At 42.1% G+C, this 24,641-nt stretch overlaps 1 protein-coding gene across 1 annotated transcript in view; it reads right to left on the bottom strand.

The window, feature by feature from the left end:
• Nucleotides 1-581: 581 nt before the first annotated feature.
• sec24a (SEC24 homolog A, COPII coat complex component) overlaps nt 582-24,641 on the bottom strand; it is a 65,887-nt gene continuing 41,827 nt past the window's right edge. Inside the window, exons 13-23 of the mRNA XM_067996205.1 lie at nt 23,192-23,398; nt 22,047-22,170; nt 20,259-20,417; nt 19,836-20,009; nt 18,988-19,098; nt 17,980-18,164; nt 9,012-9,149; nt 8,816-8,920; nt 6,099-6,191; nt 4,374-4,477; nt 582-1,932 (exon numbers count right to left, since the gene is read on the bottom strand). Of these exons, the coding sequence (XP_067852306.1) occupies nt 1,818-1,932; nt 4,374-4,477; nt 6,099-6,191; nt 8,816-8,920; nt 9,012-9,149; nt 17,980-18,164; nt 18,988-19,098; nt 19,836-20,009; nt 20,259-20,417; nt 22,047-22,170; nt 23,192-23,398 (1,515 nt within the window). The 3' untranslated portion in view covers nt 582-1,817. The remainder of the gene's footprint in view (nt 1,933-4,373; nt 4,478-6,098; nt 6,192-8,815; nt 8,921-9,011; nt 9,150-17,979; nt 18,165-18,987; nt 19,099-19,835; nt 20,010-20,258; nt 20,418-22,046; nt 22,171-23,191; nt 23,399-24,641) is intronic.

Raw genomic sequence — 24,641 nt, 5'->3', positions numbered from 1 at the left:
TCCAATACTTTGTGCTCCTGACAATCACTAGGGTTAAATTCATGAAACATCTGACCTAGGTAAAGCAATTACCAGCAGCATCCTGTTAAACTAGCCAATATACAAAACAAAGGTCCCTCACTGGTTATATTTGACTCCAATTTGAATAAGTTTATTTGGAGAACAGATGGTCTGAAAACTGTAAAACTGGGAGGTGTCTAAATGCAGTTACAAGTCTTTTGTTTCAAGCCATTTCAAACCCAGAAACTGTTTAGCTTTGAAAACTATTTTGTTTTCTTGTTCCACTTTTGTCACTGAAACAATCATCTTTCATCACCACCAAACTCAGCAGCACATTAGACACTTGTTTCGCAGGATGCTTACTTTGCAAATTCTCCCTACACCCCACTCCCACAAAAAAAAATCCAATAAACGAGGTATAGCGCACATTACAAATTATCCTTTTGTTCAATAATTTCAACAGAATAGGTGCAAACTGTCGAGTGGAGGCTAGGTACTCCTCTAATGAGCTGCAAATTTTTCCCAAAAAACTTCTAAAAAAAATTGTTGAACACATTAACATTCAAGGCCTCAGTATTAGACACTTTTAAGAGAATTAGGATTTAATTTGTTACAATTTTATACACTACTTTACAAAATGCAATTTACTATTTACAGATTACATTTCATAGTGTATGGACTTTCAAATGAATATTTGTGGTCCCAGATACTGTTACAGCAGGTTTTGCAGCATCAATTTTGTTCACTAATTTAAACAAATCTGTAATAAAAAGCCTGTCTGTAAAATACATATGTCCCAATGATTTCAAAAGTGTTTGTTCTCTTCAAGTAGAAATATCAGACATGGCAGGCAATGTTATAGACTCTGCCTATTAGCATATTAGAATCATTCAAACTTAAATATCAAGACAAATTTAAAAAGGTGATGCACATGATACTCCAAGCACAAAGATGTGGTAATATTAGCAATACAGCAACGTCAATATAAATCACACTTTACCATATGTTGTGAATTACATAAATAAGTCACTTTTGCATAAATCTGTATTTTCCTAGTAAAAAAGCAGGAGAAACTAGAAAAATATAGCAAATTTAAGATAATGTTACATTGAATGTGGTCATGTCTAGCTGATTCAAGACCAGATATAATGATACAGGAGAAGCAAATATTATAGGTGATAAGACCAAAGTCTAAAAACTGCTTTGTCAGCATATACAATTACAAACAATGACTTCAAGTCGGTCCGATCTCTCTAAATTGCCGGTTGTGAAGAGCACATTGTCAAATTTTTGTATTCTTTACAAGCATCTCCTGTAATATTGTGTCTTGTCTTTGGGAGAGGAGACATCCAACCATGGCTTGATTTGAAATCAGAAATTTACACAGAACTCTACACTGTGATAATTTCCTCTAGTTTCCACAGCTTTTACTACAGAACATTTAAACCATGCTATTACACCTGTGTGTGACATTTAAAAACAGCCCCACACTCCCAACAGTAGAAACTCAAATCTCATGAACAGAACTGGTACACCTAGGTTTTCACAACTTTATGCAGCTAGGTTTAACTAGGTAAATCTTCAAAATGCTATTAACATAAAATGGCTTAGTTCTATTTATAATCTTTTGTCATCCAACCTATTAAATGTTTCCATACTGTGTAGAAAATGTAGGCTGCCTCAATTAAAGCTACAATATGTTCGATTTACAAGGATACCAATATTTAATTATTTTATTAAGTATATATAAATACTGGCACTCCTTGTACCAACACGAGCTGTCTCCACCCAGCTGAAGCTTGCATTCCTTTTGTGGATCACTTGTTCACTTGCTGCTGTACGTGAAGTAGGAACTCGTAATAAGACAATGCTGACTCTGTTCGATCTTCAACCATGTTCTGTAGGAAGCTGGCTTTAAGAGGGCTCTCATCCCTGTATCAAGGAAACAATTGAAAAACCTCAGCTACTAATTTTAACCCACAACTTCTGTACATGTAAAACTTTTCAACAAGATTTAGGTAAGTGCTAAAGTAAACAGACAAGTTTATTCTATCTAATAGTTAGCTTGAAACATTAGCTACAGTGCTTCCAAGAAAATGTGGGGATCTTAATATTTACATGAGAACAGGAATTGCTAGACGAAAAAAGACCAAGGTCAATCTAGTTTGCCTGCTACCATCCTGGTAGTCACGAGAGTTGTATATTTCTTGGACATTTATGTAAATCCATGCAATGGTCAAAATAAAAAGCAACTGGTTGCATTTTGAGATGATCAAATGTCTGTAAAATTGGAATTTGAACACTAAAGTAAGATGAAGCTTTACTGTGTTTGGTAGTTCCAGAAATTAAAAACCCAGTTATTAAACACTAGTGCAGTAAAGGAATTGCAAGTTTCCTTAACTATCATACTTCAAGAGTTTATGCTCCATATACATTAAGATGTGTCCACAGAACATTACTAGGATATTTGATGATGTGCCATTAAAGCAAATTGCTTTGTCTGATGGTGTCGAGTTTCTTTGTTGTTGCAACTGTGCTCATCCAAGCAAGCTGAGAGTATTCCATCATTCTCCTGACTTGTGCCTTGTAGGTGATGGAGAGGCTTTGAGGAAGACAGGATGTGAGCCACTCTCCCCAGAATACCCAGCCCTATGAATATCCCTTTCCTTTTTATCACCCAGCTGACCTCTCTCACCACACCACCAATCCCTTCAGCCTGGTTTCTGTCCTACTCATAGCACCAAGACTGCCTGGTCAAACTCATCAACATCCTTTTTGATGGCAGTGTGTTATCTCTCCAAGTTTCCTTGATCTCTCTATGGCTTTCAACATTGCTGACCGCTCCCATCCACATCCATAGCATCACCTTCATGAGCTTGCACAGCTACCTGTACCAACATAGTCAGCACATGCACTGCAATAGTTTCTCTATCTGCATCCTGTGGTCATTTCAAGGGTACCCTGAAGTTCCACCCTTGCCCCTCTCTTATTCCTCAGTGGCATCATCCATAACCATGAGGTCAGTTCCCCTTTATAGGCTGATGACACACTAACCCCCCCTGCCATCACCCTCAATTCTACTGCCAGACAAAGTCTGACAATACATGCAAAACTTGAAACTTGCTATACACATACAGGATCACCTTATCTGAATGATAAACACCAATTTCTCTTTTCTGAATTACAATGAAAATTTTCAAACAAGGCAGTGCCAAAACATCAGATCGAATTGGCCAGTTTGGAGTAGAAGGATTACATTTTTTTTCCTACTAGTAGAAGAAACCAAAGGACTGTCTGTGGGCAGAGCTTAGACAGAAGATGGAAGGGAGATCACATGCCTCAACTTTGGAGTATAAACCATGGCTGGGTAATTTATTCCAAAGTAAACCTATTCTGCATGGATGATAAACTAAGAATACCTGTAAAAAATAATTGCAGGGTTTGATAAGACTGTCAGGAACACCAGGAAGGTTCCAGCTAAGTTACCCAATCTCAGCAAAGGTATTATGGGTGCTATAAATGGTGTCAGCATCTCCCAGATGGAGAGAAAAGTGAGCCAAAATTCCCACTCAATGCTGTACCATTGACCCTTCCTGGAAGAGCACATACAGATCATGGACAAATTTGGGTTTGGGTGCATGTTCATACCCTCTCTTTCCCCCTCTCCCCGCCACCAAAGTTGAATTGCCTGCTGACACTAGTCACTTAGGTTTGGTGACAGACGGTTGCTGGGACCCTGTGAAGAAGCACCACAATATGGGTCACCAACTCTAGCAGAGAAGGGGTTAGGGGAGACAAAAACAGGAACAACTACAAAGGAAAGACACAGCATAAAGATTACAAAACAGGAAGAAAGGAATTCCTATAATTATATTTGATATGTAACCCTGTAAAAAGATTTCAGCTTTAAATAAAAGGTACCCTAAAGGGCTCCCAAATATCAGGTGACACTAGAATTGGGAAAAAGGTAACTGTTAAAGCAGAACCTGGGTTTACATTTCAATCAAGAGATTGCACATTTCACAAATACTCATCAATCCAGCTTGGAAAACAATTCTATTCTGCTAAGTGAATAGCTCAGAAAATAGATCACATTAATTTGTTCTTTACTCTGTTAAGTATTAATTCACCATATAAACAAATACAGTGGAATAGTTAAATACAGCCATACTGAATTACAGTTTGGTAAGATCATCAATTGGATGTAGCATTTTAAAAAAAATATTAAAAGCAACAAGTAGCAACATCAGTAGAGCATGCTGAAGTTTGAAAAAGACTTTTACATTTGAAGCTAGTTTCTTAAAATGAAATCCAAGTTTAGTTCCATTAAAAAAAATCAGCGTTAACAAGTATAGAAAATTTGCATCACTTACTTGACTACATGGAGTACAGGAAAGAATGGTCTTTGCTCCCGCAACCAAGAGAGAAAGGCTCTAGTTCGCTCAGATTCAGCAGTATCCAGTTCTGGGAGCTGTGTCTGTTTAATGGATATGAACATTACTGGGATAAATGCATAAACATTCCAAAATAACTGCAATGGCATATCAGAACCTGATACAACTACTGAAAACAGATGGAAAAAGATACAAGATATGTGTTGACATTCATAGCATAGTACAGCACAGGAGGTGGTCATTCGGCCCATCGTGCCTGTGCAGGCTCTTTGAAAGAGCTATTCAATTAGTTCCATTCCCCTGCCCTTTCCCCATAACCCTTTAAGTGTTTTCCCTTCAAGTATCCAATTCCCCTTTTAAAATTACTATTGAATCTGCTTCCACCACTGTTTCGGGCAGTGGATTCCAGATCATAACAACTCGCTGCGTAAAAAAATGTTTCCTCATGTCGCCTCTGGCTCTTTTGTCGATCACCTTAAATCGGTATCTCTGGTTGTCTACCTTTCTGCCACTGGAAACAGTTTCTCCTTTTTTACTCTATCAAAGCCGTTCATGATTTTGAACACTTCTATCAAATCTCCCCTTAACCTTTTCTGTTCTAAGGAGAACCACCCCAGCTTCTCCAGTCTCTCCACATAACTGAAGTCCCTCATCCCCTCTGCACCCTCTCTAAGGCCTTGACATCCTTCCTAAAGTGTGGTGCCCAGAATTGAACACAATACTCCAGCTGAGGCCTAACCAGTGTTTTATAAAGGTTTAGCATAACTTCCTTGCTTTTGTACTCTATGCTTCCATTAATCAAGTCCAGGATCTCTTTTTTTTTTTTAAAAAACAGCCTTCTCAACTTGTCCTGCTACTTTCAAAGATTTGTGTACATACACCCCCAGGTCTCTCTGTTCTGCACATCCTTTAAAATTGTACCATCCAGTTTATATTGCCTCTCCTCATTCTTCCTACCAAAATGCATCACTTCACACTTGTCTGCATTAAACTTCATCTGCCACGTTTCTGCCCATTTCACCAGTCTGTCTACGTCCTCCTGAAGTCTGTTAACATTGTTAACTACATTTCCGAGCTTCGTGTCATCTGCAAACTTTGAAATTATACCCTCTATCAAAAAGGGCAGTGGTCCTAATAGCGACCCCATGGGGAACACCATTGTACACTTCCATCCAGTCTGAAAAACAACCATTCATCACTACTCTCTGCTTTCTGTCCCTTTAATCCCATGGGCTTTAATTTTGCTAACAAGTCTATTATGTGGTACTTCATCAATTGCCTTGTGAAAATCCATACACACATCAAACGCACTATCCTCTCCGTTACTTCATCAAAGAACTCAATCAAGTTAGTCAAATACAATTTTCCTTTAACAAATCCGACATGACTTTCATTTATAAGCCCATAATTTTCCAAGTGCCAATTAATTTGGTCCCGGACTATTGTCTAAAATTTTCCCCACCACCGTCAGGCTGACTGGCTGGGTTTATCCCTCTCCCTTTTTTGAACAGGGGTGTAACATTTGCAATGGTTCAAACCTAGGGACTAAAAAGGGCACAATCAGTATTAAATGGGTGCTGTAAACTTCTACAGTTGCAATTTGTATTTATATAGCATCATCATCAATGTATAAAAAGGTCATAAGGCACTGCAGACTTGAGGAAAACATACTTTAGTTGTAAGCATTTTATGCACTGGACCTACCATGTTTTGTGGTATGGAAACATAATTGGAAGCACCAAGAACTTGGCTCACAAAATGTGGCCAGCAATTTTTTCCAACCCAGAGAAAGAGAGCCTGAAAGACAGAAAAGGTGAACATTGTATTTTTTCAAAGTGTTGTTCAAACTATAATTGTGGACTGGGTGGCACAGTGAGTCACCACACTATTCTTTCACCTCTGACCTAGGTTTGAATCTGACACAGGCTAATGAAACAACCCTCGTCACCTGCAAGGGTTCTTAGTGAAACAAGTTTGAAACAGTCTCAAATAAAGATTTCTAACAGGCATAAAACTGCATACAACTTTATAAAATCAACAGTCTCCCTCAGAGGCCAAATGGAAAATGGAAAAATCCACACTGGTGCAATACAGAGTGCTTTTCTGAGGTTTGAGGAAAGAATAGGGAGCTTTACCTTGCACAGTACACCTGACCATGGAGTCCTTTATACTGTCCAGAATGAAAAACATTGCTTTGCCCAGGTGTCATCCCTCACCTTGATCAGCACTAAAATTCTACTTTCTTAAAAAAAAAGCTGTGCTCTGAACTTTAAACTTCACTCACACAAGTTAAAATCCTGCACACTGAAATTCAGTAAGAATCAGGAGGACAAAAACCTCAACTTTCACTAACAGGGTATTTTCTGCAGTCCAAAAGTAAATTAACATCCCTAAGCAAAATTAATTTATTCAAAAACTAAAATTATGGTAAGTATCACTCAATTCAACATTAGACTCTGAAAAGTCGACCAATGTCATGAATACACTTTGCAACTACAGTAGGCCCTCAATCCAACACGGATCAATGGCAATGTTTAAGATTCCACACTGCATGCAAAAGCCAGCTTCATTCTGACCTAAGTTGATATGGAAACATGAATTTATAGTGGCACTGCAAAGAATTACACCGTAGATCATTCACAAAATGAGTTGGAAACACCAAGTAGCAACAACTTGAACAAGTATCAGCTGATCAGAGAGTCAGGGTGGATTTGTAATGGGTAGGTCATGTCTGACTACTCTAGTTAAATTTTTTTTTTTTTTGAGGTCGTTAGTATGGTGGACAGGGGAGTATCTATGGATGTTGTCTATTTGGACTTCCAGAAGGCATTTGATATGGTTACCAAAAGATTATTAGCAAAAGTAAGAGCACATGAAATTGGAGGTAACCTTGCGACATGGATTGGTAATTGGTTGGGAGGTAGGAGACGGAGAGTAGGGATAAAGGGCTTGTTCTCTGATGGGCAGGATGTAACAAGTGGTGTTCCCTAGGGATCTGTACTGGGGTCTCAGCTTTTCACCACATATATCAATGACTTGGATGAAGGAATAGAGAGTTACATGTCCAAGCGTGCAGATGATACTAAGTTAGGAGACACAGTAAGTTATGTGGATGGGTGCAGGAAGTTGCAAAAGTAACAGGCAGACTAAGTTCAATGTGGGGAAGTGAGAGGTTATCCATTTTCAATTTGAGAAAGACAAATCGGAATATTTTTGGAGCAAAGAGATTCAAGTGTCCAGCTACACAAATACAAAAGTCTATTGGAATGTTGACCTTTATCTCAAGAGCACTGGAATACAAAAATGAGGAAGTGATGCTTCAGTTGTACAAAGGTTGGTCATACCCTACCTGGAATGCTGGATTCAGTTTTGGGCACCGCATCTCAGACAGGATATATCCGCCTTGGGGGTACAGCACAGATTCACCAGAATTATGCCACGGCTTGAAGAGTTAAATTATAAGGACAGGCTGCATAAACTTGGCTTGTATTCCTTTGAGTTTAGAAAGTTGAAGAGGTGATCTCATCAAGGAGTTTAAAATGATAAAGGGGTTCAAAGGTAGATACAGAGAAACTATTTAGTCCAGTGGGGGAATCCAGAACAAGGAGGCATAATCTTAAAATTAGAGCTAGGCCATTTAGAAGTGAAATCTGGAAGCACTTTTTCACACAATTGGAAATCTGGCACTCTCCCTAAAAGGCTGTGGATGCTGGGTCAAATGAAATGTTCAAGACTGAGATCGATAGATTTTTGTGAGGTAAGGGTGTAAAGGGATATGGAACAACGGTGTACAAATTGAGTTTAGGTACAGATCTAATTGAATGGCAGAACAGAAATTTGCTTTTAACATATTTTAATAAATGTGGCAATAGTGGAATGGAAATGAGGAGAGCAATTCTCTAACTTTGGATTCTAACAGCACTTTTATTCAAACACACTTGTTAATTGAGTAGCAAAGCTTCAAAAAAAGACTACCCACCACCTTGGAGACCTACATAGTTTGTCAAGCACACCCCTAAACTTATCTAGTCCCACTTTCCCCCAAACAGTTGTAGGGCCAAACACTATGGTTGGAACACCAGAACAATGAACTACAATCTATTCAACACATCTGCATCTAAACCAGGTCCATGGCAAGATACAGCTATTTCCAGAAAGTGTTTCCCGCCACTGTTAGCAAAAGATTTGTACTGCTAAAGGAATAAGGCTATAATGAAGGTATTTCTCTAATAAAATCTTGACTTTTAGTGGCTGGCCTCCCAACATGAAGGCTGTTTCAGGTCTGCATTTTTTGGCAAAAATATTATGGTTAACTTCAAAATCTAAAAACCAACCATGATTTTGATAAAAACAGAAGTAAATTATAGAACAGAAGGCTGGTCCAAACAGGATTTAAAAAACTATTTAACTGAATCACTTACAGAGCCAGCATCCATTAAGAAGGCGCCATCCCTACTTAGTTTCTCCACAGACAGCTGAAGAATTGGTGGCTGAGGTATGGTTTTATCATTAATGTTAATGGATCCCTGCAAAGGAAAAATGCATTAAACGGCAGCTCAACAAGTTACTTAATACTTCCAGCGTTTAACAAGAGGTTTAGTGCAAAGTGCAACCTACCTCATCTGACAGGTTGTCAATCCTGTACAGATTTGGATGAATCATAAGCATGAGGTAAGACACAGGCTGGTATTTCACTTCACACATAGAAAACACACGGTCATCCAGCCTTGTGCTGGTTCCAGTTCTGAAAGCTTTCTGCAATAAAGACAGTCATGAACTATTACATGCATAGCTGGAGAATAAAACTAAAAGTGAAAATACACATTGATAAGCAACGTTTCAACATTCCATTGAGTAAAATTAGATCTTAATAGCTACTTGCAATTCACTTTTAAAAAAATTACACTAGCCTTTCTACCTAAAACGTTTATACTTAGGCTCTCAGCAATAAATTTGAACAAAGTTGGCATCTCTATGCAATGTGATTAATCTATTTTCAATACAAGCAGGAAGCACATGAAAAAGGATAAGCAAATGTTTGACAGGAATGTTTTAAATTGATTATCTGAGCATTTGCCCAAATAATGTATTCCCATGTTCAGATTTGGAAAAGTGCATTCACCACGTGGTTGCTGGTTTTCCAACTGGGCTACCAAGACTAAGAAGCATCACATTTCTACATTAAACCTTAAACACTGGAAAGATTCCGGCACCAGGAAGGTAGCCAACACCAAATTTTAAAAGCGCTACATATACTCATGTTTAATTTCTAAATTTAAAAATCAGACCATTAAGCTGGAAAATTTTTCACGTTTACCTAATTACGTTGGCTTGATTACATAAAATGTACTTTAAATTAAAAAATCAGCTTAATGACAAAATTCAACTTACATGTTTAAATTTTTTTTGCAAAACACTTTATACATAAGAATATGGTTTAAAACTAGCATGGTCAAGTATTCCATCTCGCATAGCGCCCAGGCATTTAGCAAGAGGGGAGAGCTAGTGGGGGCGCTCATTTCTGCGTTAACAGAACACACAAGGCCCTGAGACACAGATAAGAAGAGCCTACATATTTCTCTGAACAATAACAGCTTGTAAACAAAGATGAAGGTTGAGGTGACCAGTGACGCTATGTGAATCAGCTCATCTTGAGTTGTTAGCATGGTGTCAGCTTGGCGGGATAATTAACAACTAGGAGATAAGGCCAGAGATGCGTATGTGCAGAACAAAGCAGCCGAATAGTGTAAAGATAGGCATGCTCCCTCCCAAAAGTTAGAGCTCCCGGGACAATTGGAAGTCCATAGCCCAGAAAGGCAGTCTACGGAGGTCGAGTCACCTCGAGTCCAGGTTACATGAACTGCTTGTCGTTTAATGTAATGTTGAAGACAGCTGTAGTGCAATTCTGTTGTAAGTCAATATTAAATCTTGTTGAATAACCACTCAGGCCCGAATCACGCGGAAGTTATTGCTGAAGAACTAACAAACCTTTGTTGTGACAGTAACGGGAAATTCCGTACAGCAATTATTCTTAAAAAGAAAAATCAACAATGCCATCTTTCATTCTCCACCAGTCAAGTTTCGTTATTACATGAGTTGGATTTAACCAGATTCACCGGACTCGTTCCATCTCGGGGGGGGGAGTTAGTCATGCAGCATAAAGTTTTAAAGGGGCTAACTTTAGACCCAGGTGTATTCTTTCCAGCTTTCACGTTCATTCAACATTTATGAAGACACAGCTTAAAGATACATGCATTAGAGACCAAAAAGGAGAAAGGTATTTATTCTAAACTGACATCTTAAAGTACTGCCCAAATATTCTTGAAATTTGTTCATATCCTTGAGAATGAAAGTTATTTCCTCCATTTTCTTTGGCAGTAACTGACTATTCAGGTGTCCAGTGAATAGAATCCCTGCTGCTGTAAGTGATTGGATATCTTAGAGGGATTGATTGAGCTGCTAAATGTTTTGTAGGTATTGGGTTCCTGGTCTCCAAGCATCAAATTACTTGGAATTATCTTTAGCTTTGTAGGAATCAAAGTTGAGCATGTGCACCACTGTAGAGACAGAGTGCTTTACTATAAATTAATGTTTCTTCCCCTTCCCTAGATGACCTGGGCTGGCAGTTCCCTGCTGAGCCCACCTTCTCCAAAACTCCATCTGCTATCACTGAGTTTTTTCCTCTTTTCTCTCACTGCCTCTAATAGTAAATATATCTTGAACTTACAAGTTAAAGCTGCTATACCATATTGCTGCTCTGTCATTCATTTGCCTGATGCTTCTACCATTAGGACTTTGCTTCCACTTGATCTTATGGACTCCTCTCACCTTCTGGATATACTGGGAGGCGGGGTGGGGGGGGGGGGGGGGGTCGCTGCCTTCCACTAAAAACTAACACTCATTTATCTGAAGTTTTCCTGGGTTAGACCTTGCTCTGGGTTTCTTGGGCCAAACTCCGTTCCCTCCTTCAATTTCCTGGGCCATACTCTGCTCCTCCATCGGCTATTGGATCATTCGCCACTCCTTTACTAGCTCCTGAATTGGACTTTGTTACTCTGTTGGCTCCCAAACAGACATTTGCCCATCACTTGCACCAAGTTGAACCTTTGCTCCCCTCTGTTACCAAACCAAATTTTACTCCACTGCTGCCACCTGCCTGGAAGCTTCCCCTTCAAGACTTTAGATATTGGATTTTGTCATAACAGCTACTTCTCCAAGAACCTGCCTCATCATGCCTAACTCTCCGGCATTGACCCATGTAACTTAAGTTGTCCAATCGCATGGGCACTTTGGTTGACACTCTGGACCTGTGCCACCAACACGCACTTTTCCTTTTCGGCCCTGCTCTGCTTTTTCCTCCTCTTCATCTCATCCAGCCGTGCCTCCTTCCACCTCTACCTTCTCCAGGACCATGCCTCTCTTGATCCTCCCCCTTCCTTGACACCACCCCTTAATCTATCTTTTCTACCACTGCTATACCTCTAACTAGCCCACAATTTCCCTCTGTGTGTGTATTCGTACTCTGTGCCACACCTATCATGCTGCCTTTTGCTGGCTCTCCTCAAAGTGGCAAGCACCCTCCTTTTTCAGTGACTATATCACTCTTTGGGAGTTAATTTCTCTAACTTCCTCCCCACCCCCATCTTACTTTTTCCACTGAGGCCCCCTCCCCCAGATCATCAATCACCATTCTGCTTCACATCATCTCCAAAATGCTTGGTCCCTCACAAAAAAGGCCCTCACCATCCATCACGTCATTGTGGTGAATCATGATACTCTCCAAACCACTTACACCATCCACGCTAATCATGGGCAGCCACCTATATCGGACAAATAGCACAAACTATTTGCCAGTACTGTAGGCATCAATTAAGCGCCGCTTAAAACATATTAAGCGCATCGGCTATTTCGGGCAGTTCAATAAGTTCTTTGCACCTCATTAATCTCCTGTACTTATTGATTTACACACCACTTCACAACACCCTGTGTAGTTCATATTTTATGCACTGGGGATTGCTGTGACTAACTCTTCAGAGTTAAACTGGAGTTGTATAGTTGCAGAAACAAAGATATTGGGGATTAAAATATCTAAAAGAATCACCAGAAACTCTCACGTTACAAAAGCCAGACCATAGGAACAGGAGTAGGCCATTTAGCCTCTCGAGCATGCTCAGTCATTCAATTAGATCACTGCTGATCTGCAACTCAACTCCATTTACCCACCATTGTTTCACATCCCTCGATAACCTAACCGAACAAAAATCTAACTAGGTCAATCTTGAAAGCTCCAATTGTCCTTGTAGAGAGACTGGCATTTATATAGCACCTTTCATTAGCTCAGAACATCCCAAAGTGCTTTATAGCCAATGAAGTGCTTTTGAAGTGTAGTCACTGTTGTAATATAGAAAATGCGGCAACCAATTTGCACACAGCAAGGTCCCACACACCGCAGTGTGGTATTTTGGGAGAGCCAAAATTGTTAGGAAGACAGCTCCCTTCCTTGTCTCTTTACGAGCTGAGAGCGCTAGCTAAAATCTATCTGCCTTTCTGTGAAGATTGCAATTTGTTAGATGTAGCACCAAAGGATGGTTCTCTCTGCCCCTTTTTGTATTGACAGGTTGTCACAGTTCTTCAGAAATTCATAACTGCCAGCCTCAGTCCAAGTCTGTGCAAAATGAAACCAATCATTAAGTTTGTATGTATTTGAAAATTGTGCGTTAAACTCCCTCTCAAGCCAGCTGAGGTAGACAACGAAGAACTTCACAACATACATAACGATATAAACTAAATACACCATAGTTGATTTAAAGCACCAGCTCCAGACCAAAACAAAACAGCTTCATATTTGTCACAAGAGACGCTCACCTTTGAGTCAGAAGGTTATGGGATCAAGTCCCACTCCAGAGATTTAAGCACAAAATCGACGCTGACATTCCAGCGCAGTACTGAGGGAGTGCGGCACTGTTTGAGGTGTCTTCTTTTGGATGAGATGTTAAACAGAGGGCCCATCTGCCCCCTCAAGCGGACGTAAAAGATTGCATGGTACTATTTCGAAGTAGAGCAGGGGAATTCTCCCTGGTGTCCAAAATTTATCCCTCATCCAACATCACTAAATCAGATTATCTGGTCATTACCACATTGCAACCTGTGGGGCCTTGCTGTGCGCAAATTGGTTGCCGCATTTCCTATATTACAACAGTGACTACACTTCAAAAGCACTTCATCGGCTATAAAGCACTTTGGGACGTTCTGAGGTTGTGAAAGGAGTTATATAAATGCCAGTCTCTTTCTTCTTGAAGAACAATGTCTATACTGTCAACCTGCCTGTGTGACATTAAGTTATAGCAGAGTCCAAATTTCCTCCAACTGAACAGGAATATTGAAACCTTTGTTTCCATCCTATGCAATGAATTCCCCCCCTTCCCCTGCCCTTGCCATTGACCTGACCGCATCCTCTGCGTCTCGTGCAGGCAGAACCAGACCATGCAAAACTGTGGTTTTGTTCGACCTAGAGTCGAGCTTCAAACCCCACATCCTGTCAGTAAGACCACTTACTTTCCCTCTCCAACACCGTCCATATCTGCAACTGCCTCAGCCCTACGACCGCCGAAAGCCTTATTCATGATTTTGTCATTGTCCGCCTCGACAGCCTCCCATCCTCCACTTTCCATGTGAACATGAAACCTTAGCTGCCAATATCCTGCCTTGCACTAAGTGCCACTCACCCATCATCCTGTCCTCACTGACCTGCTTTGGCCTCGATGCACTGAATGTAAAATCCTAATCCTCATCTTCAAATCCCGCCAACGCCTCAACCAACCCAATTCCTGCAACCACCCCCAGCCTTATATCAACTCCCACCTGCTTTGGTCCTCCAATTCTAGGGTTTTGTGCATTTCTCCTGCCTTTAATCCACTGGTGACAGAGCCTTCAGCTTACTCTCGGAAATGCCTCCCTAAACCCCTCCATCTCTGCACTTTCCTCATCACACTCTCAAAACCCATCTTTTCTTGAACAAGCTTTCAGTCAACTCTAATAACTCATCCAGCTTGTGCTCATAAGTGCCATGGGAGTTTTTAAAAAAAAAAGTGTTATAAGGTGCTATATAAATGTAAATTATTGTTGAGAAGCTAACAGATTCAAGCAGGTGTGGGCAGTATTTTTTTTTATTCGTTCACGGGATGTGGGCGTCGCTGGCAAGGCCGGCATTTATTGCCCATCACTAATTGCCCTCGAGAAGGTGGTGGTGAGCCGCCTTCTTGAACCGCTGCAGTCCGTGTGGTGACGGTTCTCCCACAGTGCTGTTAGGAAGGGAGTTCCAGGATTTTGACCCAGCGACAATGAAGGAACGGCGATATATTTCCAAGTCGGGATGGTGTGTGACTTGGAGGGGAACGTGCAGGTGGTGTTGTTCCCATGCGCCTGCTGCTCTTGTCCTTCTAGGTGGTAGAGGTCGCGTGTTTGGGAGGTGCTGTCGAAGAAGCCTTGGCGAGTTGCTGCAGTGCATCCTGTGGATGGTGCACACTGCAGCCACAGTGCACCGGTGGTGAAGGGAGTGAATGTTTAGGGTGGTGGATGGGGTGCCAATCAAGCGGGCTGCTTTATCTTGGATGGTGTCGAGCTTCTTGTGTTGTTGGAGTTGCACTCATCCAGGCAAGTGGAGAGTATGCCATCACACTCCTGACTTGTGCCTTGTAGATGGTGGAAAGGCTTTGGGGAGTCAGGAGGTGAGTCACTCGCCGCAGAATACCCAGCCTCTGACCTGCTCTCGTAGCCACAGTATTTATATGGCTGGTCCAGTTAAGTTTCTGGTCAATGGTGACCCCCAGGATGTTGATGGTGGGGGATTCGGCGATGGTAATGCCGTTGAATGTCAAGGGGAGGTGGTTAGACTCTCTCTTGTTGGAGATGGTCATTGCCTGGCACTTATCTGGCGCAAATGTTACTTGCCACTTATGAGCCCAAGCCTGGATGTTGTCCAGGTCTTGCTGCATGCAGGCTCGGACTGCTTCATTATCTGAGGGGTTGCGAATGGAACTGAACACTGTGCAGTCATCAGCGAACATCCCCATTTCTGACCTTATGCTGGAGGGAAGGTCATTGATGAAGCAGCTGAAGATGGTTGGGCTTAGGACACTGCCCTGAGGAACTCCTGCAGCAATGCCCTGGGGCTGAGATGATTGGCCTCCAACAACCACTACCATCTTCTTTTAGCTCGGTATGACTCCAGCCACTGGAGAGTTTTCCTCCTGATTCCCATTGACTTCAATTTTACTAGGGCTCCTTGGTGCCACACTCGGTCAAATGCTGCCTTGATGTCAAGGGCAGTCACTCTCACCTCACCTCTGGAATTCAGCTCTTTTGTCCATGTGTGGACCAAGGCTGTAATGAGGTCTGGAGCCGAGTGGTCCTGGCGGAACCCAAACTGAGCATCGGTGAGCAGGTTATTGGTGAGTAAGTGCCGCTTGATAGCACTGTCGACGACACCTTCCATCACTTTGCTGATGATTGAGAGTAGACTGATGGGGCGGTAATTGGCCGGATTGGATTTGTCCTGCTTTTTGTGGACAGGACATACCTGGGCAATTTTCCACATTGTCGGGTAGATGCCAGTGTTGTAGCTATACTGGAACAGCTTGGCTAGAGGCGCAGCTAGTTCTGGAGCACAAGTCTTCAGCACTACAGCTGGGATGTTGTCGGGGCCCATAGCCTTTGCTGTATCCAGTGCACTCAGCCGTTTCTTGATATCACGTGGAGTGAATCGAATTGGCCGAAGACTGGCTTCTGTGATGGTGGGGATATCGGGAGGAGGCTGAGATGGATCATCCACTCGGCACTTCTGGCTGAAGATGGTTGCAAACGCTTCAGCCTTGTCTTTTGCACTCACGTGCTGGACTCCGCCATCATTGAGAATGGGGATGTTTGCAGAGCCTTCTCCTCCCGTTAGTTGTTTAATTGTCCACCACCATTCACGACTGGATGTGGCAGAACTGCAGGGCTTTGATCTGATCCGTTGGTTGTGGAATCGCTTAGTTCTGTCTATTGCATGTTGCTTCCGCTGTTTAGCATGCATGTAGTCCTGAGTTGTAGCTTCACCAGGTTGGCACCTCATTTTTAGGTACGCCTGGTGCTGCTCCTGGCATGCTCTTCTACACTCCTCATTGAACCAGGGTTGATCCCCTGGCTTGTTGGTAATGGTAGAGTGAGGAATATGCCGGGCCATGAGGTTACAGATTGTGCTGGAATACAATTCTGCTGCTGCTGATGGCCCACAGCGCCTCATGGATGCCCAGTTTTGAGCTGCTAGATCTGTTCTGAATCTATCCCATTTAGCACGGTGGTAGTGCCACACGACACGTTGGATGGTGTCCTCAGTGCGAAGACGGGACTTCATCTCCATGAGGACTGTGCGGTGGTCACTCCTACCAATACTGTCATGGACAGATGCATTTGTGACAGGTAGATTGGTGAGGACGAGGTCAAGTAAGTTTTTCCCTCGTGTTGGTTCGCTCACCACCTGCCGCAGGCCCAGTCCAGCAGCTATGTCCTTCAGGACTCGGCCAGCTCGGTCAGTAGTGGTGCTACCGAGCCACTCTTGGTGATGGACATTGAAGTCCCCCACCCAGAGTACATTTTGTGCCCTTGCTACCCTCAGTGCTTCCTCCAAGTGGTGCTCAACATGGAGGAGGACTGATTCATCAGCTGAGGGAGGACGGTAGGTGGTAATCAGCAGGAGGTTTCCTTGCCCATGTTTGACCTGATGCCATGAGATTTCATGGGGTCCAGAGTCAATGTTGAGGACTCCCAGGGCCACTCCCTCCTGACTGTATATCACTGTACCGCCACCTCTGGTGGGTCTGTCCTGCCGGTGGGACAGGACATACCCAGGGATGGTGATGGAAGAGTCTGGGACGTTGGCTGAAAGATATGATTGAGAGTATGGCTATGTCAGGCTGTTGCTTGACTAGTCTGTGGGACAGCTCTCCCAACTTTGGCACAAGTCCCCAGATGTTAGTAAGGAGGACCTTGCAGGGTCGACTGGGCTTAGTGTTTTGCTGTTGTCGTGTCCGGTGCCTAGTGGTCTGATGTCGGGTGGTCTGTCCGGTTTTATTCTTATTATGACTTTTCGTAGCGAGATTTTACAACTGAGTGGCTTGCTAGGCCATTTCAGAGAGCAATTAAGAATCAACCACATTGCTGTGGGTCTGGAGTCACATATCGGCCAGACCGGATAAGGGCGGCAGGCTTCCTTCCCTAAAGGACATTAGTGAACCAGATGGGTTTTTACGACAATCCGGTAGTTTCATGGCCATCATTACTGATACTAGTATTTTAATTCCAGATTTTTATTTAATTAATTGAATTTGTCCTCCACTAAACTGGGGGTGGGAGAGGCAGCAGTGAAAAAGGAAAGAAAGCAGCCCAGCAGACTAATGGAAAATAGTGGGCTCTGCCCAACTTGATTGGAGCAGTTCAGTTCGCCCTGTCACAAGTGCAAGCGTGTGAAAGTAGATGTGTTTAAAATAATGTCAAGGCACCCTGCTCCAGGAAGGGAGGATTTGGAAGAAATAAAGTTTGTCCATACCTGTTTCAGTAGAGCTAGCACGTAGAGAGGAAACAGCTGCAATGAGAAGGGAGCCATTACACCCGGCTGTTGCTGTTGCTGCTGGCTTAAAACTGCTGAACGATAAGTAGAGAGCGAATCTATCACAGCATTAACCAAAGCATCTCTGGCATCACTCAAACTTGATGAAATAGATCGGTCAACAGCTATATCGAGAAAGAGGCAAGGCAGTGTTGCAATCAAAATTGAAAGCTTACAGCATCCGGTGTAAACATTAGATAAGTGGTCTCGTATTTTTTTTTGTAGACATTAAAAGATTAAATGTTCACAGCAATGTTAAAATTTAAACCAGCACATTGCTACATAGTTGCTCAGATGTTTCCACATTTATAACTTAATAAGCAGGTACCTAAAACAGTTCCAATAAATAGTTCGCAAGTACCAAGCTTAGAAAAAACAAAAGACTGATGAGGTTAAAGTGTTCACAGTAGGACCTACAAAAAAGATCTTGAACCTCTGGTGGAGAGAAAAAAAAAACCTTACTAATTTCTGTATTAGACTAGCAAAGCATCACCTTTGAGTGGAAACGCAATATGAAAACGTCATCATTTACAGGTAAACTGCAAGCACAGACTTACTGCCTCATTAAATGCCGATGTGTAGGTTTGCCCCAACATCTTCCTGCAAGTTCAGCAGACCCTTCAACTGCTGGCTTAACAGTGGTGCTGGAAAATACTCTGAAACAGGTCACCTACCTGCCCTGTGTCAGGGAAACAGTCTGTAGGGGCATGAATAATGGACTAAAAAACAAAGGGGTAACACTTTGGAAAAAAAATCACATGCTGGGTGTGTGGAATTCTGCTCTCTCTTTTAACCCCAAAACTCTTAATATTTTACAAAATGATGCTCTATAATCGGTAGCAAAAATGTCCAAATTGGAAAATCTGACACCATTTTTATTTATACACAGCAAAAAAAAACAGTAAAACGTCCCAAAAAATGCGATCTGAATAAAATTTAAACACTTACCCATGCTGGCCAGCAGGCACGTGACAGCCTGCACATCAGCTCCTGCGTAGATATCTGTTAGTGAGTTCACAACTGGTAGACACATGGTATGAACCCGAATGCGACGCTCACCTGTAATGTGGCAAGACACAGCTTTAAATTTTATATTTTAACAAATACCAATTGAATTAGTTCCAAACTGCCAACATGTGGACACTGGATGAGAACAAGATCGAACTGGACTGTCATACTCTTCCCCTATCCACTTAGCTATTAGCATATGGACACTCGGTTCAGGCTCACACATTAAGATGGCCACTTGATACCCCTGGAACCATACCTCAGCAAAGAGTCTGCCTTGGGGAGGGGGTGTGCAGGGCAGAGGCAGGAATCTCAGAGGGGAAAAAAATGTGAACAGCAGGGTGTTTAAGTTAGAACCTGAAACAATACATTTAAACCGGCAAGATCCTAACAAGGTATCACACAGGAGACTATTAGAGAAGATTATGGGGTATGGAATTAAGGGAAGGGTAGAAAGTTGGATTGAAAACAAGTTGAAAAGGGGTGGAGAGTAGGACTTAAGGGCAGTTTCTCAATGATTGGAAATGGGTTGCAGTGACCCACAGCGGTCTGTTCTAGGACTGCTTCTGTTCACTGTGTACATCAATGATTTGAATATACACAATACCACACTGAAATCAAAGTGGGAGTACGCATCACTCAGGCTGAACACACTCACTGTGAGGAGCCATCGGGCCTCCATTTAGGACCGCCATTGATGGCACAGCTGAGGTTAACGGGAAGATTCTGAAGCTGCATGACAGTGTAAATTCAAACAATTCATATCCAGTATTCTTATCTATCCATACCTTTACTTGAAGTGTACAATAGGGCAGCTTGAAATGAGACAAGCTGCACATCTACCAGATTCTCCTCTATTGACATCTGTACTGCAAACCCAGCATCAGGATTTATGTTGGGCAGTGACAGCAAGTCTGTGGAACGCACAAAGAAGTTTCCATGGAAAGTATGGATGGCCAGGCCTGGGGAGAAAACAAAAGGATACTTCAGTTTCAGCATGGGAAATACGGTGTCGTGTAACATTTACAGAAGTTACAAAACTATCTTTTAAGCCAAGTTCAAAACTCCAGTCTGTCCATAAGAGGTGGGGGGGGGGGGGGGGGGGGGGGAGAAGAAAGAAAAGAGAGAAAGAGAAAAGACTTGTTTCTCGCCCCCTAATATTATTTACAGCCTTTAGATTTCCTGCAGCTGTATTCGTGAGTGGCACTGACCTTTCGTGCATCTTATCCTCATGACTGCTTCAAAGCCAATCTTTCTGGTCAAGTAGCGCTTCAGGTCCTTCTGAAACTTCTCCACCAGGAGAGGATTGTGTTTGTGATGATAGGACGGGTAACAGTAAATGCAACCGGCCGAGTACTTCGAAATACAAGCTGAAAAACATGAGCAAACAGCTTCCACTTGTCAAATTTAGATAGGAGAAAGAACATCAGAATATACAGTGCATAAATCACTTTCTCTCTCTCTCTCTCTCTCTCTCCCCCCCCCCCCCCCCCCAACAACTTGCATTTATATAGCACTTTAACACAGTAAAATGTGCCAAGGTGCTTCACTGGCTTGTAATCAGACAAAAACTGACATTGAGCCAAAGAAGGAAATATTGACTGGTGACTAAAAACTTGGTCAATGGGGTAGGTTTTAAGGAGGGTCTTAAAGGAGGAGAGAGGTGGAGAGATTTAGGGAGGGAACTCTACAGCTAGGGCTTGGATGGCTGAAGGCACGGCCACCTAAGCTGGGGCTAAGGGAGTGGGGGATGTACAAGAGGCCAGCGTTGGAGGAACCCAGAGTTCTTGGAGGATTGTCGGGCTGGAGAAGGTTACAGAGTTATGGAGGAGAGAAGCCATGGAGAGATTTGAATACTAGGATGAGAATTTTAAAATTGAGACATTGGTGGACCGGGAGGCAATGTAAGTCAGCGAACGCAGAGTGACCAGTGAATGGTGCGGGATAGAATACAGTTAGTTTTGGATGAGCTCAAGTTTATGGAGTGTGTAAAATGGGTGGCCGGCCGGGAGAGCATTGGAATAGTTGATTCTGGAGGTAACATAGCATTACATAGAATTTACAGCACAGTAACAGGCCATTCAGCCCAACTGGTCTACGCCAGCATTTATGCTCCACACGAGCCTCCTTCCACCCCTCCTCATCCAACCTTATCGTATCCTTATATTCCTTTCTCCCTCATGCGCTTATCTAGCTTCCCCTTAAATGCATCTATGTTATTCTCAACTACTCTGTGTAGTAGCGAGTTCCACATCCTTACCACTCTTTGGGTAAAGAAGTTTTTCCTAAACTCCCTATTGGATTTGTGACCGTCCTTGGCCCCTAGTTTTGGTCTCCCCCACAAGTGAAAACATTTTCTCTACACCTCAGCCTCTAAGCTCTCCGTTTCTCTATCTGTTGCAACTGTTCTCGTCTCTCCCTATTCTACCATCACCACTATGGCCAGGGCTCCTCTGAACTTTCCTCTCTTGTTCTTTCCAAACTCCAAATATGTTCTCCTGCACAGACATTCCCTCCACATCACGGCTGTCTTGAAATCAAGACTCATCGCGGTCTCCTACTTTAATCTTTCTCAGGACTTCAAAATTGGAACCCCTTACCTTCTCACAGTCTATCTGCATTCCCACAAGTTCAGTTTTTTTTTTAAAAAAGCAAGCTAATCACCATTCCTGATTTATCTTCTTTTCTGCTTCAGTGGCTTCTTGCACATATACTATATGGAAACTCAATGAGCTGGTCAGAGGTGAAAAATAGAATTACAAAAGCATGGATGAGGGAGTTAGCAGCAAATAAGCAGACGTGGGGCGGAGACAGGCGCTGTTACATAGGTGGTATTTGTGACGGAGCGGAAATGGGTTCGGATGTTGAGGTTGCAAACAGTGGTCAGGGAGGGTCTTTTAGAATGAAGCAAAAGTTGTTGCAATACGAGTTTCATTTCCACAAGTATAGCAATTACAGTGTAACTTGTGGTTAACTTTCTATTTTATGAGCTCACTTACTCAGAGATGCCAAATCAGAATATTGGCCATTCAACATGAAGAGGTCCACTGCAATCTGCTGTCCTGAACAGTCCAGGGCAAGCTTCTTGTAGAAGTCAATGGCTGGGGAAAGGTGCTGCACATCCTTACAAAAATAAAAAAAAATTTAGAGTACATGCTATACAGTATCTTTTCTAAAGGCATTTAATGTTTGCATGGTCCATCAGATTAATTTAGGAAAAGCTTACAAATCCAGAAAACATTTTTTTTAAATGACAGTGAAAAATGAGCCACTGATTTTTTTTTCCCCCACCTGTAGACTTTCAAGCATTTAGGTTACATTAGTACAATATTTAAGAAAAAAATTGGAGACACTACAGTTCGGCTAATGTTAACATTCCAAAGCATTTATACAGGTTTAATGAGCATAAATGGATAGGGAAAGGAGACACTAACTTTCCATTTCTAAATTTATGCAGAAATAGCCTACAAATTTTTCATCTGAAATATACTCCTGCAAATGAGGCTTTTTACAGGTTGGAGGTCAGGAACCAATCTCATCAAGATGTGATTCCTATTTGGACTATAATACTAGTTTAACTAGGGAGGAGGAAACTCATTACCTAACTATTGATCAAGTTAAACTCTCAAACAATTTGTTTTGAAGAGAGACTTCCTTTGAATTTTGTCTGGAAGGCTTCAGGACCTATGTTACTTCACGCTGATGCAGGAGACAACTTCCGCACACCGTATCAGTAAATGTAGTGGAATTTCAATATTTTAAACCTATAAACAATATACTAGCAAAATGTCACAAGGAAACTTTTCCTCTTTAAATTAAGAGATTTGGAGGGCACTTTAATTGCTCTGGAACTAGTCAATTCATCCAACAGGCTAAATGTAAAAAAAAATCAAACAGGTTAACATTGCGAAAAACTAAAAATGGAATTATGTAAAAACAAGTACACATCACACAAATTTCCCAGGAGACAAACAAGATGCGTTAAAGTAACACCTGATGAATTAACACTTCAAAATTAGGTAATTTCTGTATGATACAGCTACAAAGAAAGTCAATGGAATGTAACCCGCCATAGAAAATAACAATGCTGCCATTCATATTTTCTGTAAAAAAAACTATGCATAGAGGACGAGCAGCGCCCTACCTTCACGCTGGATCTCTGATTGGGATCCTCTCTTGACTTTAGAGCTCCTACACCTAATGACGGTAACTGTGTTTGGAAGACAGAGGCGCGGCCACCAGTAGGAGATATCAACTTGAATGCAGCCTGTAGTGCAGGACCCAGGGCACTTTGAGTCTCCAGTGTATTGCTGAACATTTGTGGTAAAGTTCTTAGCAAGTCTTGGATCAACTGAAATCATAAAAGGAGAAAAATAAACTACTGCTTTAAGTCTAAGATTACATGCTAAATAAAATCAACCAGTTCTGGGCAAACGTGATGTGCAGTTTTGTCTTTAATTTCCTGTATTGCAATAATTGTTTAGTTATTGAAAAGTGAAATATTACTATGCAGAAGCAAATTCTTACTTATATAACCAAACATTTATCACCTACATTCTACCACAAATTACTGAATTTTCAGTATACGAGAAGGTGAAGCCAAAAATTGAAGTGGAAAAGTATCAGTACACTGGATCACAAATTTTTTTTGGTCAGTTGGGTGTTAGCGTGATTAAGACAACCCGAATTAAGCAACCAAGAAAGATACAAAGTTGGGGTTTCTGTTTGCCCAATACAGAGTGCACACTTTCTGCCCACAAGACATACTCATTTACCCAAGTCCAGACAGTTTAGTGTAGGTTGGCAAAAGCCTGAGTGCACAGGAGTTTAGCCAACTAAAACTACATAGCTTGTCAGCACAGAGCATTGGTAAGCTTCCTGCTGCTTGATCAGCAAGAACCACCCTATCCATTAGGGCACTGATCTGAGAGATTACTTGGAGTACAGTGGGAAGAATCCCAGACTTGGGTGACAGACCAGCTAGCCCGGTTGGTCAATCAACAGTGACCTACAGTACTGCAGACCTGCCTGGGTCAGGTATTGGATTATCAAGTCTGCTCTGAGGGTTGATTCTATTCCAAATTTCCATCACTAGGCATGTCGCCTTGAAGCCAGCTCAACCCCAAAGCATCCTTGCTTACCTTCTAACCCATCCCACCCTGCAAGAATGGTGCTCAAAGTCACCAGTTGAAAGCACGGGCACGAGCTCTCTAGTCAGACAAGAGATACCAGGAGCAGCACAGTTCCCCATAAAATTTTCAAATGCATTTTCACTATGCCTCTGATCACAGGATAGACATGCACCATACCCCGCTGAAAATGGTTCCACTAGCTGGATGCGTGGAGCTCCAGCAGCTGCTGCATGCCTCACTGCAAGCCGTTCGGGATAGGCTACAAACCCTAAATACGTGAGCATGTGGTCTCAGTCAGCCTCCAAGTAATGCGTGAAGCAGCTGAAGTACCAAATCTTAGTTTTCCACATCAAAGAGAAGAAATCTACTTTGACTGTGGTGAAAAGACCTACACAGGACAGCCATCTTGACATCATAGACAAGTCTAATGTTGCATACCAGTTTTATTCATCAACTGCAGCA

Source organism: Heptranchias perlo, chromosome 14 (assembly GCF_035084215.1).
Source record: "Heptranchias perlo isolate sHepPer1 chromosome 14, sHepPer1.hap1, whole genome shotgun sequence".
NCBI lineage: Eukaryota > Metazoa > Chordata > Chondrichthyes > Hexanchiformes > Hexanchidae > Heptranchias > Heptranchias perlo.
Note: the sequence above shows the minus strand (reverse complement) of the source record. Positions and strands in the feature narration are given on the sequence as shown.